The sequence below is a fragment of the Camellia sinensis genome, chromosome 2 (genome assembly GCF_055761805.1).
Source record: "Camellia sinensis isolate YWXY chromosome 2, ASM5576180v1, whole genome shotgun sequence".
Classification (NCBI taxonomy): domain Eukaryota; kingdom Viridiplantae; phylum Streptophyta; class Magnoliopsida; order Ericales; family Theaceae; genus Camellia; species Camellia sinensis.
Window position 1 is genome coordinate 33,859,503 of NC_138962.1, and position 16,078 is coordinate 33,875,580.

Here is a 16,078-nt window from a genome sequence, read left to right on the forward strand (position 1 = left end):
TGTTAGATTATAGATTTAAGTTGCTGAGTAGTGTTTGTTAAATAAGCTGTGAAATAGTTTTTTCAATTAATTTTTATTTTTTTTTGTCTACATTTCTCTTAAAAAATAATAATAATAATCTATAGTCCATTTGAGTCTTTTTCTATTTTTAAAAAAATAAAAAATAAAAAAATTTAAGAGTATAACTATAAATTAACATGTCCACAGCAAAAGCTGATAATCAGAAGCAAGGGGTGAGCAGCTTCTCAGAATCAATTTTTTTGAGTTAAAATAAGCTGTTAGAATCAGAAACTGTTTGAAATAAGCTTAACCAAACAGTCCAAAATAACTTTTTCAAAGCTAAAAGTTATAAGTTGGCTCTGAAAAGCTCAAACAACCCCCCCAATCTTTTGCTACCAGAGAGAGAGAGAGGGAGTCGTCCCTGTAATTTCGTCTCTTCTCGCCAGTTCACCTAGAGAGCGAGAGAGAGCTTCGAAGTTCGACAGATCTTCGATCCAATTGTTGTCGGAGAAGAAGAAGAAGACGAAGAAGAAGAATAGGGAACCGAAATGCTGCCCACTGTATCAAAAGGGCGTATGCCTTCTCAAGTTCGGTCCAATCCTGTTTTCCCCCAATACCTCCGGCGAATTGTCAAGGTTTCTATCCTCCACTTTCTCTCTCCGCATATACATACACATATACATGCCTATCTCAAAATTTCAAGCCTCGTAATAGATCTGATCTTCATCTAAATCGCATTTAGTTTCCGTAAATTGGCTTTTGTTTTTTGAACCTGCTAAGTTTCTGAATTTAACATCACATTCTGTAGTAACAAAACAGTATTGAGGAGTATAGCACCAATTTTGGATTTTATGCAGTTATTCGCGTCATTTTCCTGTTAATTTTCTAGGGGAAAAAAAAAAAAAAAAATTCTGTTTTGGAGTCTTCTAGGTTTTGTGATCTTTTGGTTATTTATGGTATCTTATGAATTTCAATGATCCAACAATTAGATTCTGATACTGGGTTTTGGAGCTCAAATCCAGTGATCTATTATATTTTAGGGTTTATGTGTTGAATGTTATGATGTTCTAGGGTTTGCAGTAATTTCTGATGTTGAGTATCTAGTCTTGTGGACTAGTTTGCAGATTTGAGTTTATTCATTTCGTCCAATACCTAGGGAAGATTTCTCAATTTTTCGTATTTGCAGAAATTTGGAAGTAATCAAGAGCTATATTTTTCTAGTTTAGTAGATGAAAGAGAAAAATAGCTTCTTATAGATGATAAAGTCCAAAATCTTTAAAGAACTTCACTAACATAACTCACTGCAAAGTTTGAAGGTAGGTTCTAACGGTTTAAAATTTTAAATTAGAGAAATGTTGTCTACAACGAGATTTATTTCACCCATTTATACTAGCTCCTATTGCAACAATCAGCTTCTATGTTACATGGATTCGGATATAAATGTCGGGTGCACGCGAGTGTTCAAGCATCAGACCTTTACAAAACGAAATGGCCATATGTCATGAATTGGGGTATGTATCCAAATGTTGGATATAGGTATGGGGATGCTTATGGACACACACAAATATATATTGCATATTGTTTAATATTCTTTATCAAAACTAAATAGCTAAATCTTAGGATATTGGGGTACAGGATACGTTATGGACACGTATATTTGTTGCATATTGTATAATTTTCTTTGTAAAACTAAATAGTTAAATATTAATGCCTTGTTTGGGAATAAGCTATTTTATTAATATTTTGGCTTTTTGGCTAAAATATGAGATAAAAAAAAGTAGTATGTTTGGGATGATTTTTTGATTTTTCATGAAAAGATGTGCAAAAAGTAAAGAGAAAAAAGAATCTTTGACTTTTGGTATAGGTTGTTGGCTTTTTGATTTTTTTGGTGACTTTTTGACTTTTTGATTAAAATCACCACTTGCCAAACGAGGCCTAAGATATTGGGATATGCATCCAAATGTTGGGTGTGGGTATGGAGATGCGCTATGGACACTTATATATATTGCACATTGTATAATGTTTATAGATAAAATGTTATAAGTTATGTAGAAATGTCTAAGAGGCATAGACAATTATACGGATGCGGACATGGACACAAATGCAGATACGGGATACGATACGATGATTCCAAAAGAATGGGGACACAGACACGACAATAAAATATGTTTTCATATATTTTTATTTGCTATTTAGATTATTATTACATTCACAAACAATCAATACTAACAAAAACTAGCTCTAATTCTATTTGTTAATTTTTTTTTAAATTAACATTTACAGTTTATATAATTTTTTTTTATCAATAATCTATTAAGTATTTGAATCTAAGAAAAAAAATAATAAATATTCAACATTCAATATTTATCAAAAGTACTAAAAAAAAATAGAAGAAAAGATAACTTGTCATTTCCCTAGTGTGTCCCCGAAGTGTCTCCGGCGTGTTCTCTGAATATAAATTAATTAAATAAGTGCGTGTCCCCACCATGTCCGCGTGTCCATGCCATATCCGTGTGTCTGACACGGATATGTCACTTGTTTTGAGGTGTCGGTGCTTCATAGAGAAATGTAATTAAAATTAAAAGAATATAGAAAAAATATAAAATTTCCTTCTCATATCCATGTGAGAGGTTAAAAATGTTTTTTTTATTAGTCAATGTGAATTTGTTCTTAAAAGAAATAAAATAAAATAAAAATTATTATTATTACTTTTTTTGATAAAGAAAAAAAGTTCTTTATACAAAATTTGTAAGAAAAATTTATCATAAATTCCATATAGGGAATGTTGATCCATTTAGTCCTAAAAGTTTTCTTATGAATCAATTAGTCTTTTTTGTTTTGAAAAGTTGTATTTATTTGATTTGGTGCCATTTGAGTTTAATTGAATGCCCTTTTGTGATTTATTTTTTTAATTTTCTAATTTGTTTTTGGGATGAGAATGGAAAAGTGAGATGTGGAAGATTCTTTTTGGGGGAATTGGTAGCTGAAGTGTTGGTTGTCGAACGTGAAAATTTACATTTCTGTTAGTGTGATTTTTTGGTGTTACATTAGAGTACTACGTTTAGAAAAAGTACATTAAGGAGTTTTTGTATGTTACATTGATTAGAGTGTTATTTGGGAAAAATAAACTAAGGAGTTTTTTTTGGAATTTTATGTTGTTATGTTTGAGAAAAATACACTATAAGAAGTTTTATGTGTTACATTGATTGAAGTGTTATGTTTGAGAAAAGTACACTAAGGAATTTTTTTAGAATGTTACCTTATTATGTTTGAAAAAAGTATACTAAGGAGTTTTTTTAAGAATGTTACGTTGTTACGTTTGAAAAAAGTACACTAAGGAGTTTTTTAGTGTGTTACATTAGAGTGCTACGTTTAGGAAAAGTAAGTTTTTTTTGAAGTGTTACGTTTAATGATTTCAACATTATGAGAAAACTCACATTTGTCCCTCAACACATAATGCACGCGTGTTTATGTTTGATCTTTTATGTAATTTACATTATAATGGGACTTTTTGTCTATAAGAAAAAAGAGGCGATCAAAAAGTTCATAATATAACTATTTGAGATTTATTGGTGCTTCACCCATAAAACCAATATGAAGTCTCAAAGATATTCTCCAAACCCCAAAATTCTCGTAGCTATACCAAAAGATTAAAAGACTCAAATGTAGCGCTAAAAATGGCAACGAAATTTATAATTTTGGAGAAAATCATGACAGTAAGAATACTTACCTTATTTGGAGCAAAATTTGTATTTTAGGAGAAAATCACGTTAATACGTATGAATTTATGGCAAGTGTGAAAGCTATACGTATGATCGGGTGCAAACCCAGGAATCTTGGCTTTTTATATGGTTTGCATCTTGGGAGGGCAGATCAAGATTCCTGGGTTTGGGATTGTCGTAGATCCAGAGTTATTTTTACCGTGTCTTCATTCTATGGGGCGCTTGTTCAGGATATGAATGGTTTTGATGTCACCATGGTTTATTCGTGGAAAAGTGTTTGGGTGCCTAGCACGCCGTCCAAGGTTGCCTTCTTTGTTTGGACAATGAGTTTGGACTGTATCTTGACCATTGATAATTTGATTTGTTGTGGACATATTTTGATGAATTGGTGTTGCTTGTGCGGTCGGGCAGGGAGTCGGTTGACCATTTACTTATTCATTGTTTGGTCTCTTCTCGTCTTTGAATGCTTGTGGTTGCAATTTTTAGGTTGGTTTGGGTTCAACCGGGTTCAGTGTTCGCAGTTTTGCAAAGTTGGGTAGGGGGGAGGGTGGGGAGAAGGCGTCGAAAGGCTTGGATTCTTGCTTTGCACTGTTTAATGTGGTTGATCTGGTTGGAGCGTAATAGGCGGGTGTTTCAAGAGGTGGCTCATTCCATCCCTTGGTTAGAGAGGCGGTTTCTTACTATATTGTATAGTTGGATGACAGGTTTAACAGATTCAGATGTGTTGGCTTTTGTAGATTTTGTAGAGAATTTGATCTGTTAGTTTAGTTGGACTCTTGAAGCCGTTTTTGTATTCTTTGCATCATCTTGATGCTTTATCTATAAAGTTTGGTTATTTATAAAATAAAATAAAAAAAACAAAAATGGGTTAATAGATTTCTCATAAGATTTGTCCTAAAATAGAACCATTTGGTAGGACTTTTTACTAATGTTTCCCAAAATTAAAGGATCAAGTATCTACATATCCCACATCCTTACCCTTGTTATATTTGGTGGACATGGGTACTCTGGGAGAAATAGAAGAACCTGTATAACACAAAAACCATGTACATAGGTACGAATGATCAAATTTAATTTAGTATTATACAAATGCCTCAATCTGCATAGAATAGTGGCTTAAGTACAAGTATCGAACCTTAGGGACTGGAAGACTATATTGCTCTATTTTGGAAATCAAATTTTCAATTAATTTAGAGAAAAGTAATAATGGTCGATTTTAAGTACAAAAAACTTGAGATCAAAATTGATCAAAGCAAAATTAAACTATATTCAATAAGGGAAGGGCTTAGGAGATCTAATCCACCACTAGTCTTCTAACAATGGTTATATTTATTCTGGGATGTAATTAATTAATATGATCATGACCTATTGTAGCTATAAGCCCCAACAGTCGGTGTCTTCAAGAAAGATCATGTGTTTGTGAATCAAGTATAACTGATCTTTGACAAGAACAAAGCGTCTATAATGAAATTATAGCACAATTCTTCTTCACTGGGCATGGGTCATCATCCTACTTCACAAATACATGTAAAATGGACATCATTGAATAACCATTGTTTTTAAGATTACATAAATAAGATACTAGACAAGATTAAACAATAAAACCGATTATATTAATAATCCTCAGAGTTATACAATCATCATAAGAACCAATCAATCCCAAAATAATACAATAGATAAAAGCTACTTGACTAGGGTTTCATTTATATCCTAAGAGAATAAATTAGTTGTTCATGGAAAAGGGGAAAGTTACCATCTTCAATGATAACTCCATTCTTTGAATCTCAGGAAGAGCCGTCTCTTTGCCTCCTGAGCTGCCTTGAATAATTGAACAACCCTCTTTAGTAAGCTAAATTGGTTACTTGTATACTTCCTCTTCAAACTAAGTCTTTTTGGGTCACAATCCGGGCATATTGACCTAAATTTCTTCAGCCTCGGGTCTATTTCTGCTTGGGTGGAGCCTGACATGTGCTTGAGTGGTCAAGGGCAATGGGATCACCTTCAAGTACTTTAATCCATGTTTCCTTTGGGGAGCTCTGCTCGAGCCAGTCACCACCTCTGCCTGAGTGGTGGGTGCCAGCATGGCTGTTTACTTTTTGACGCTTCATGTTTCTACTCACTTTCTTTTGGGGCTTGAATCAAATTATTCCACAAGTCCGATTAGGCTTCAAAGAGCACCAGACTAAGACAATTCATCCACAAAGGCTCAATCAGCCTACAAGCACACAAGAAAGCATTAGACTGGCAAGTAACACAACTTAATGGACTAAAAGCATATTCCAGAGGACCTAAGTGTATAACATTTTGGCATCTATCAAGGACCCAACATATTAAAAAATACCACCATGTGCATGAGAAGCCACATACGAGGTGAAGAGTTTCAGCGAAATAATTTGGTGATATCTAACAGTTCTCTTTAAATTAGCATAACTCAATAATTGACTGCTAAGTCCCCCCCTGCCTCCCCCTAAAAATAAAAAAAAAATAAAAAAATTTGATTACTTCACTTAAGTGATAATTAAAATGGGGGTAATTATTTAGCTTTTCTGTTAGCACATTCTTTCCTCTGCTGGTAAAGCTCTCCTGAATTCTCTCTTTAAATAGTAATATTTACAGAGAGCAAGAGGGAGACTGGTTATGCTTTAAAGAGTGTCCATTGATACACTGTCTTGAAACAAAATGTGATATTACTTCTTTCTAATTTTTACCTTTTATCAAATATCTTTGGGCATTAAAAGTTCAATTGAAGTCATGCACGACTTTTCTCACATATGCATTTGTATATTGAAAATGTTCAATTTCATATATATTTTTTCCTGCTTTTTCGTCACCTTATAAATTCTTTCTTTTGGCTGGTTAATTGTAGTGGCAGCAAATGGATATCGAATATACTTTTTGGCAGATGTTTCATCTGTGTACCTCACCTAAAGTTGTGTATGTATTTATCCTTTTCTGTCATTATTATCATTTTGGTAGTGGTGGTGGTGGTAGTAGATGTTCTTATTCTGAATGTTCATGCATCTAAGAATTGTCTGGTAGATGGGAGAGAATTAGAATCAGAAATTTTTTATCGTTGGTAGATTATTGAATCAGTTGGAAAGGTATCATAATCCTTGAACTCTTGAAGTTTGTGCTATACTAGTTTGTGGTGATCATATTGCATTGACTTATCCACTTTCTGCTTTGAATACATTATGACCGGCAAGAGGGGGTGATAGGCCCCCCCCCCCCCCCCCCCCCTTCTACGATTTCAAAAGCACCATTTATTATGATAGTAGTAGCTACAATTTTTTACATATCATATAGACTCGCTCCCTCTACGTTTTTCTTCTTTTAGAAAAATTTTAAGTGGCTATCACTCTATATATATGAAACATAGGATCAAAATATATATTAAAAAAAGTAGAAAAAAATAATAATAAAATTTCTTTGTTATAACTATCGTTAATTACAACTCCAAGTTTCTAAAGAATCAAATAAGGTATTAGCTAATTACTTAATCACTTTCATTGAGAGACATTGTACAAGATTTTAATATCGATTCTATCATAGTCATTTTTAATGACATGAACTAATGTCGAGCACAACAATTCTAGGTGCCTCACTTTAATATATAGATTGTTTTATGGTTGCTATTTTTTGTAACTAAATACGGATACAAAAAACATGCTATTTATATATATTTTCATCGTATTGTCACTTTTTAAACTAGTAGAAATTGATAGTATAATTTATACTTTCTTTTTAAAAAATTTATTAGCATATATATGTCCCCCCCCCCCCCCCCCCCCAATATATGAAAATCCTGGGTCTGTCTTGATTATGACACTAATCACTGATCATATCAGGTTGGACATGTGCATATGTTGTGCTTTAATTTGAACATAAACATCTTTTTGGGATATCAAAATCAAATCTATAATTTTTTGTAGGAGATACAGATCACCTATCTCTGGTTGTGTAGGTACAGATCAACTATCTCTGGTTGTGTAGGAGATACTTATCTAGAATACTCCAGGGAGACTTTTGTTATCTTCATCAGCACATATAAGTGCTTTACTAATATCTAATTTTAAGTTATGTCTCCATTTGAGGCAAAATTTAGAAATTGGGCATATTGAACTATCACAGGAGTATTTCACTTACCCCAAGGTTTATATCTCTGTCAAGGCTTATCTCTATACCAGATTGGGGAACCATCTTCTTTCATACACCCCCGCCAAAACCAAAAAAAAAAAAAAATGTTTGCTTAGATGTTGGTTTAACATATTTGTTGTCGCTCCCAAGTCAACTTCCATCATTTTAAAGGAAATAGTGAAAAACATTATTCAACTGATGTAGGTTCATAATCTTTCTCTATGCTAAAGATTGATTAATATTTTTTACCTTCTTGTGATTCATTGTCTTCCTTTGATAGTTTCTGGACTTTTGTAACAGAAGTAATCCATACTACGTATTAAGGCAGAGCAACCTATGGTGTCCTCTTGATCCCCACATTAAAATCATCAAATTAAATTTCACAGTTACTCTCTATAATGATTAAAAACTTCACACTTCTTTATTCTCCTACCTTTTTCTTATACATGTGTGCACTCGCATAGCGAGTGCCATAAATCTAGTAATAGTTAAAAGTTGCTTTATTTGCTAAAAAAACTTAGGTAGTGTTTGGTAGAGCTTTCTAAATATGATTTGAGAATAAGAGTTATATTTTGAGTTTGTGAGTTTTGGAATTATGATTTGAGTGTGAAAAATTTGTTTGGTGAATGAGTTTTGAATTGAGTGGGGAATTTTTAATGTGACATATGATATTTGATACAAAAACTTACAACTCATAACCAAATACACAATTCAAAATTCTATGAAAGCTCATAAATTTTTTTTAAAAATTCGGAAAATATTTTTTGTTGAATATATAAAAATTAACATGTGTCAATTGAAAAAAAAAAAAAAAAATGCACTGTTCCGGTCAACTGGCCGGACTACCGGTGGGACGGCCGGTTAGCCCAAATTTTTCTGCCTTCGACCGAGTTTTTAAAAGTGAGCGTGGAATTAATTTTTGAAAGCTGCAAACAAATACCACGTGAGAACAAATGATTGGAACTAATGTTCCAAAGCTCTACCAAACAAAGCCGTATTTATTTACTCTATTAAGTTTGTGTTCTTATGTCATGTTACTCCTTTATAGCATTTAAGTAACATTGTTGACTATGAGAGCTTTTAGTGTATGCTGTAGTTGGTAAAGTTATCCCATTGATTTTTATTTGTTAAGTTTATCAGCAGCAATCATTGAGTCTTAAGTGGTTTTAGGTTACGCTCTTTGGTCCTGTTTGGTAGAGTTGTGGGAAAGTGCTTATAACTTATGCTTAAACGGCTTATAGCTTATAATTATGAACATAAGCTGATTTCTGACTTATAAATTAAGCATCTCCTGCCCCACTCAAAGAATAAGCTGATTTCTGACTTCCAAAAAGCTATAAGTTATAAGCTATAAGCTAAACCAAACACATCAAAATAGCTTAAATTAAGTTGAAAGCTGAAATAAGTAGCTTTTAAGCTGCACCAAACAGGGCCTTTATTGAATCAAGATCATATAGGGAGTCGAACATTCAGTTTTGAGTTTGTTGTCTGGAGAATTCTAACGGTTGGTACTGAATTTTTGCATGTGGAACTATACAATGGATGCAGCTATCAGCACACCAAGTACCATAAGCGTAAGTCTGCCTCTCATTTTCTAGCTTCCATTTAGTTAGTTTTGATGATTTTTAAGGCAAAATTACAATGTGCTGAAATCATAACAATCATAACCTTTCTGTTTGGATGGGGCATGCAATTTTTCTAAAAGCAGCTAAATTTGGGTTAGAATCACATCAGAGAATCTTAAGTGAGCTTTAAAAGCAATTAGAAAAATCTCCAACTTGATGAATTGAAGGCACCCCATTTCTATTTATAGACTTTTACTCATTTATAACTCACTTTGGACTATGACTCTACCGTTAGGAACTTAAAGACTTTTAGTTACTGCCTAAGCCAACTAAAAGCATATATAAGGACTGAGGCCTTTTTTAGGAACCTTGGTTACCAAAAAGCAACTACAACTAGTTGTCAAATCATTCTTTTTACTTTTCCACATGTTTTTTTTATAAAAAGCCAAAAAGCCAATTCTCAAACACCCCCTTAAATAACATAGCTTAACCAAAATTATGATCCTTGCATGAACACAATAGCTCATGTGTGAGAGATTGAAAATTTAAAAATGCTATTGACACTTAAATCCTAAGAAAACACGTCAAACAAAAAAAATAATAAAATAAAAATAAAAAAAGAAAGAAAGAAAGAAAGCAAAACATGATTTATGGCTGGGCATGATTGTGAACTTCATTATGTGTTGTCCCAACTAGTTTCACATCATCTGGCACATGTCAAACCAAGGCTGGAGCCTTAGAACCATCCTGGCCATGTCTTTATATTTTCCTCAAAGAGTAACACTGTTTTTCTCCATTTATCATAAATGCAAAATCAAGAACTCAAATTGAGAGGAGCATTGATATAGGTACAAGAAGTTTGGAGTGCTCAATTTAGACTTATTTGATGCATCAACAAAAAATATTTATGCTCAAGTAAAATATAATAGCAAAATCCCAAAATGGCCCTATCAAGCAATATCCTATTTGTGAAGTGTAGCACATTTTTTTACTTACTGTTATGAATGTGTGTAGTTGTTTTGGTTAAACTATATAAGTGCACTTTTTTGCAAAAGTGCACTTATTTGGGTTACATCAATGAACATCTTCTCTCTACTTTTTTACACATCTTTTTATAAAAAGTAAAAAAGTGCATTTATTTAAAACATCCCAAACCAACCAAAGCGGGCATTTCCATCCAATAAAATTTAGCCTTAAGAGGTTGACTATATGTAAATTTGTTGAAAATGTGGAAAAAAAGTTTTCCTTTATTTGAATAATGTAAGAGCTAATGGGTCCACAACTCATTGTTTCAATATCCAATGTAGTTAAGTTTTTAAAAACTATTTGAAATTCAAAATTTTAGATGAAATTTGGATCTCATTAGTTTATGGATTTTGTCTTCTTTATTTCAATTCAATTCTTCTTCAAGTTGGCACAACTTTTGTTGAGTTAGGTCTCCTCTGTGCAACCCCTTTCCTTGATACAGATTTACTTAAACAAGTACTGAAGGCAAACAACTCGTTTGTCAAACTTTGTTCACTAGATTTTCTGCTTGAGGTTACGTCTTGATCAACTTCTGTATCTCTATCTACTAAATGAATTTGTGGAAATTCTAAGTATTTCTTTGTAGGAGTTGGCGTTGGATAGTTGTTCACCCATCTTTTTCTGGTCTCAGAAACTAAGAATCAATGGGCACGTGATGACCCGGCTTTCATTGTAATTTGCTGTCTTCTTTTGGCTGTTTCTACTTTGGCTTACTGTGCCGCGTAAGTTTCCCATATCTTGAATACTGCTATTTTTTTGTGACATTGACATTTAGAATAACACAGTACACCAACCCCTATAAGTTTCCTTTAGCTACCCAAATCTTGTTTGCCATGGAATACTCTTCAGTTTTCACCTGCCAGAGTGCGTCTGTAAGCTACATTTGTGATTCAATATATGTATACATACAATGGTCACTCAACAAAAAAAGAAAAAAAAGAAAGGATAAATTACACTGACCACCCCTAAGGTTTAGAAAAATTTCAATAAACTCCACAAGTTCAGCATTAATTATACTGAGCTCCCTTTTAGTAAGGCTTAAGTGATCAAAACTGATGCAGATGGTGTGTAGACATGACGATAAACAAGGTAAAATATATATCTTAGTGTAAAAGAAATGTCAACATTATTTTTCAATTCGCAAGGCTAACGAATTACTGGTGAAAAAAGGGGCTAAACTTGTAGGGCTTAATGTATTTTCTCCCGACTTCAAGGGAGGTTAGTGTAATTTACCCAAAAAAAGATATAATGTTCGGTGCTTTATCATGAATGCATTGAGTCTTTTGGAATTAAATTAAATTCATGACTCAAAATTTTCTTGAGTTGGATTATTTTCTCTTTCATGTACTTCTGGAACTTCAAAATATAGTTATCTTATTTGATTTGTATGCATTTTCATGTTGATTCTAATCCCATCTTGCTATCTTATTTATTTCAGGTATGACCATAGTGTGTCACATGCTGTTTTTGTCATTATTGCAGTATTGGTCTTCCACTTTTTACTAGTCGGAGTAGTTCTGGCCACATGTTGTTGGTAAGAGCCACTACTAATTTAAAATACTTGATAAACATCTTATTATTGAAGTCAGGGTAAATTACACTTTGCCTCCTAAAGTATTACCTGTCTTCCATTTTGGTCTAAGTTTAGACCTAAACTGTTTGCTTTTTTATATTGTTTCCCTTTTCCTTGTAGTAATTCTCAAACATTGTGTGATGCCAAATTCTGTTTGCCAATGTATGTGCAGGTTCCTGACAAATAATTATCTTCGAGAGGAAGCTCCAAATAGTCATGTGGTGGAGCAAAGGGTTGAATGGCAAGTTTGGGAACTCTGCACCTCCCACTTCAGTTATTATCCAAGTTTTTAATGAACATATTCCCAGTCAGTTTTGTGCATATCTTAGTGTGGGTTTGTTGTGTGCATGTGTTCAATAATGTTAATTGATTAATGCAGCCCATTTCTATGATAGACATTTTTTAGTTTCAGAGAATTAACGCAGATTTATCCTTGATTTATTTGGGTATTTCTTTTCTAATGAAGTTTTTTGTGCTGATTCACTTTGTTTTGGGCCTCTCCTCCTGAAGGCTGTATGCTTTTGATGTACACTGCAACTCTTTCTTCCCAATGTTTGTTATGCTTTATGGTAATTGTTTCTCACTCTTGTTTTTGGAATTACAATTAATGAACCTGAATTTTACTGATGTCTATAAATTTTTTCTGGCAGTGATACATTATTTCCTATCACCACTTCTGGTTGCTCACGGTTTCATCCCAGTTTTGCTATCAAATTTGATTTTTATGGTGGCGGTCTCCTACTATCATTATCTCAATTTTTTAGGTTATGATGGTAAGCTGAATTTAATCTCATACGATATTGCTTTCTTTTAAAAGAAAATTAGAAGGGCGGCACACTCTACACGTGAACTTTATTACAACCTATCAATTGAATTTTACTGTCTGAATTTATATTTTCTTTTCTTTTTTGGAGGTCAGTGATATTGTTTGGATTGAATATATGTAGGTTTAGTTCGATCCTGGATTTCTTGAATTGGATCTTTTGATTGCCTCCAATTTTTTTTTATTGAGTTGGATTCAGGGTTGGGAATTGGATTTGATTAAATCATTGACAACCCTAAGCATGGTTTTTTTCTTTTTTCTTTTCATGCCATGTGCCCCTATGGTTGATTTCACTGATGAACTTTCTAACTGCGTGTTTCCTACTGCAGTACTGCCTTTTCTGGAACGGACCACTTTTTTCTTGTATCCAATTGGCATTTTCATCATCCTGTCACCTATCTGTGAGTGCTATATGCCAGTGAGGTTCTGTTTTTGCTTAGTATATTGTTATCACAGAAAATCACATTCTGTTGTGCTTTACAGTGATTCTAGGCGGCTTCAATCCAACAAGATACTTCATGAACATGTACTTCAGTCAACGGTTGTGATTCGCCATGGCTAACACTTCAGATGGAACATATACAACAATGATGTGAGTTGGAATTAGATGAGTCATTGCAGGAACATAAACAGCTTTAATGAGTGCATGATTGGTGTTTATACATGTAAACAGAAGGCAAGATAACCACATGGAAAACCTTATCTAGTTATAGTCCTTTGATCGCTACAATAAAAAATCCGAACCAAGTGATGTCGGGGCTAAAAAAATTGTTGTTTTTTCCTCTGGCCAAGAAAATCAATCACTGAATTTGTTAAATGTAATGATTTTGCCCATTGGCAATTGTCATTTGTCCCTTAGGATGTGTTAGTGTATAGCTTTTTCCTCAATTCGGAGAATATTAAAAAAACTGAAATATGTTTGTTGAATTTCTTGGGATATTCTATAGAAAGAATCAATTTTTATTGAATTAGATAGTTTACATATATTATGATGTTTATGTAAAACCATAGAACTGAACTGGAACTAAATCGTTTCTTCAGTTTAAATCTAGTTCGGTTTTAGAACCCCTTAATTATGAGAGTATAGGCCGTGGTCAAAATGTTTGTTGAAAGTTCTCTAACGAACTTGTAACCTAAAAAAGAAAAGTTGACTACCCAAAAAGATAGAAGAGTCATGAATCAACTCATCCTTACCCATCATCATCATTCACTATCATTGAGAGTTAGGGTGGTGGGGTCTCTATCCTTGAAGAGTGATTGAGAATGCAAGAAAGCAGTCTTTTGGGGTTGCTTGCTTTGAGAATACTTCTTTCTAGTAGAGGAGGGAGAAAAGAGTTGGTGATCAAGCGGGATATCTCTTCCAATTAGAGATCAGTTAAAACTTGACAATTTTCTATCTTCATGGAGTCAATTCTCAACACATGTTCTGTGTCCTAAATCATTATTACAATACAGATTAACATTTCTGCATAAATTTGAATTTAAAACGTCGTTCATCTTGACATTTATGTCCTCTCTTCATGATCACTTAGATATTTAATAATTTTGGAAAACATGGAAAATATTTATATTAAACACAACAACATACAGAACAAGACCCCAAAGGGTCATACAAACCATACAATAAAAAGAAAATAAATAAATAACAAAAAAATAAATCCGTCAAAATATCAGTTACGATCTAGGGAAGACCACTGATCTTTTCGGAGATGTGTTCGGGAAAGTAAGATCTACTTGAAAGCCTGTCATCCTCATCGATGTTGTCTTTGTCACCGCTATCTAATTCCATCGCCGTACTTTGGACACTATCAGAAACTAGAGATAAGGAGGTACACCCACAATGATATAGGAGAATGATTGAGAAAAGAGGGAAATTAAAAATTTATGTCAAAATCGGAAGAGAACTTTCAAATTCTTATTTCGGATATAAAAAATTCATATCTATACTTTGGAAATGTAAAGGGAGTTGTCGGAGTACTGTCGGAATACTGCTAAAAATCTCTTAAAGAGAGGAGCTCTACTCTCTCTCTCAAACACCGCAATAATATTTAATAATTTGATGTGATGAAAATCTTAAAATCTTTAAAATAATATTATATTGTCCAGGAGTACATTAGGAAAAAAAAAGGGGGTTTTGGGTCAAGTAACCTTTAGCCATTGAGACTTGCATTTGATAGTTTATACCTTATCTTTTGCCTTGTTGTGTCATCTTTACAACCTATAAATTCAAAGCATAAAATTTAATTGGTTTAAAACCGCAGACTCTATATTGAAAAATTGTATTTAGTACATTTAAAATTTTAAATTCAATTATTTTTAACTACTGAAAATTTATATTTTGTTGACACTTTCTTGCTTTTGATAGTGACAGGACGATTGACCAAAAACTCACCAACCATTGGGAAAGTTTTAAACAATGAAATTAATCACATGCATAGATTCTTGCTTTTGGTGGTGAGAGGACAATTGACCGAAAACTCACCAACCGTTGGGAAAGTTTTAGACATATATGCCTGGTTTGGGTATATGGTTAGGAAGTTGTGTTTGTGCATTTTTCAAGAAGTCAAACGTTGATTTTTTGGTGCAAAAATTTATTTGGAAAGTTAGTTAAACATAATATGATAATTTACGAATATATTCTCTATTCACTTTAGGGTGATTCTATATTTGTCAAATGATGAGGGTTATTTTGATTATTTTATATTATGGTATGGTGATGTGATAATATTAAAAATTATTTATTACAAAAATAAAAAAGTAATTTTTTATCCACTTCCTAAATGATTTTTTGAAAAAATTAAAAAGCTTGATTATAAAAGTCAAAAAATAATTTTTTATCATCTTTTCAACACAAGTCAATGAAATTAATCATATGCATAGAGTCAAGGGAGAAGAAAGTTTCATACATCAACCATAACTGGGTTTGGTATCTTTCATTGTCATTACCAAAGCAGACGATGATCATAAAAATAGTTTAAAAAAACTAGGAAAATTCTAGGATTCAAAATTTGGGTCAAAATGTACTTAAAAATAGAGGTTTGGTTGAGATTTTACCTTCGTTTGGGATGTGAATTTATTTTGACTTTTTAATTATTTTAGCTTGAGGTTAAAAAATCTCATTTGGGATTAATTTTTTAACGGGAAAAAATAAAATAAATATGAGTTGTAATATAACTAAAAAAAGTTGGTCATTAATATTAATAGAAGTGTAAAAAATGTATTAAAAAAATTA

The 16,078-nt window shown here is 32.7% G+C and overlaps 1 protein-coding gene across 1 annotated transcript; it reads left to right on the forward strand.

Moving 5' to 3' along the window:
• The first annotated feature begins 297 nt into the window (after positions 1-297).
• Positions 298-13,814, forward strand: LOC114273392 (uncharacterized). The gene is made up of 10 exons (XM_028215171.2): positions 298-635; positions 6,589-6,656; positions 9,408-9,433; positions 11,082-11,172; positions 11,889-11,984; positions 12,196-12,264; positions 12,534-12,592; positions 12,674-12,796; positions 13,176-13,247; positions 13,330-13,814. The coding sequence occupies exons 1-10, from the start codon at positions 549-551 to the stop codon at positions 13,392-13,394; spliced, it is 756 nt and encodes a 251-aa protein (XP_028070972.1). The 5' UTR covers positions 298-548; the 3' UTR covers positions 13,395-13,814.
• Positions 13,815-16,078: the final 2,264 nt, after the last annotated feature.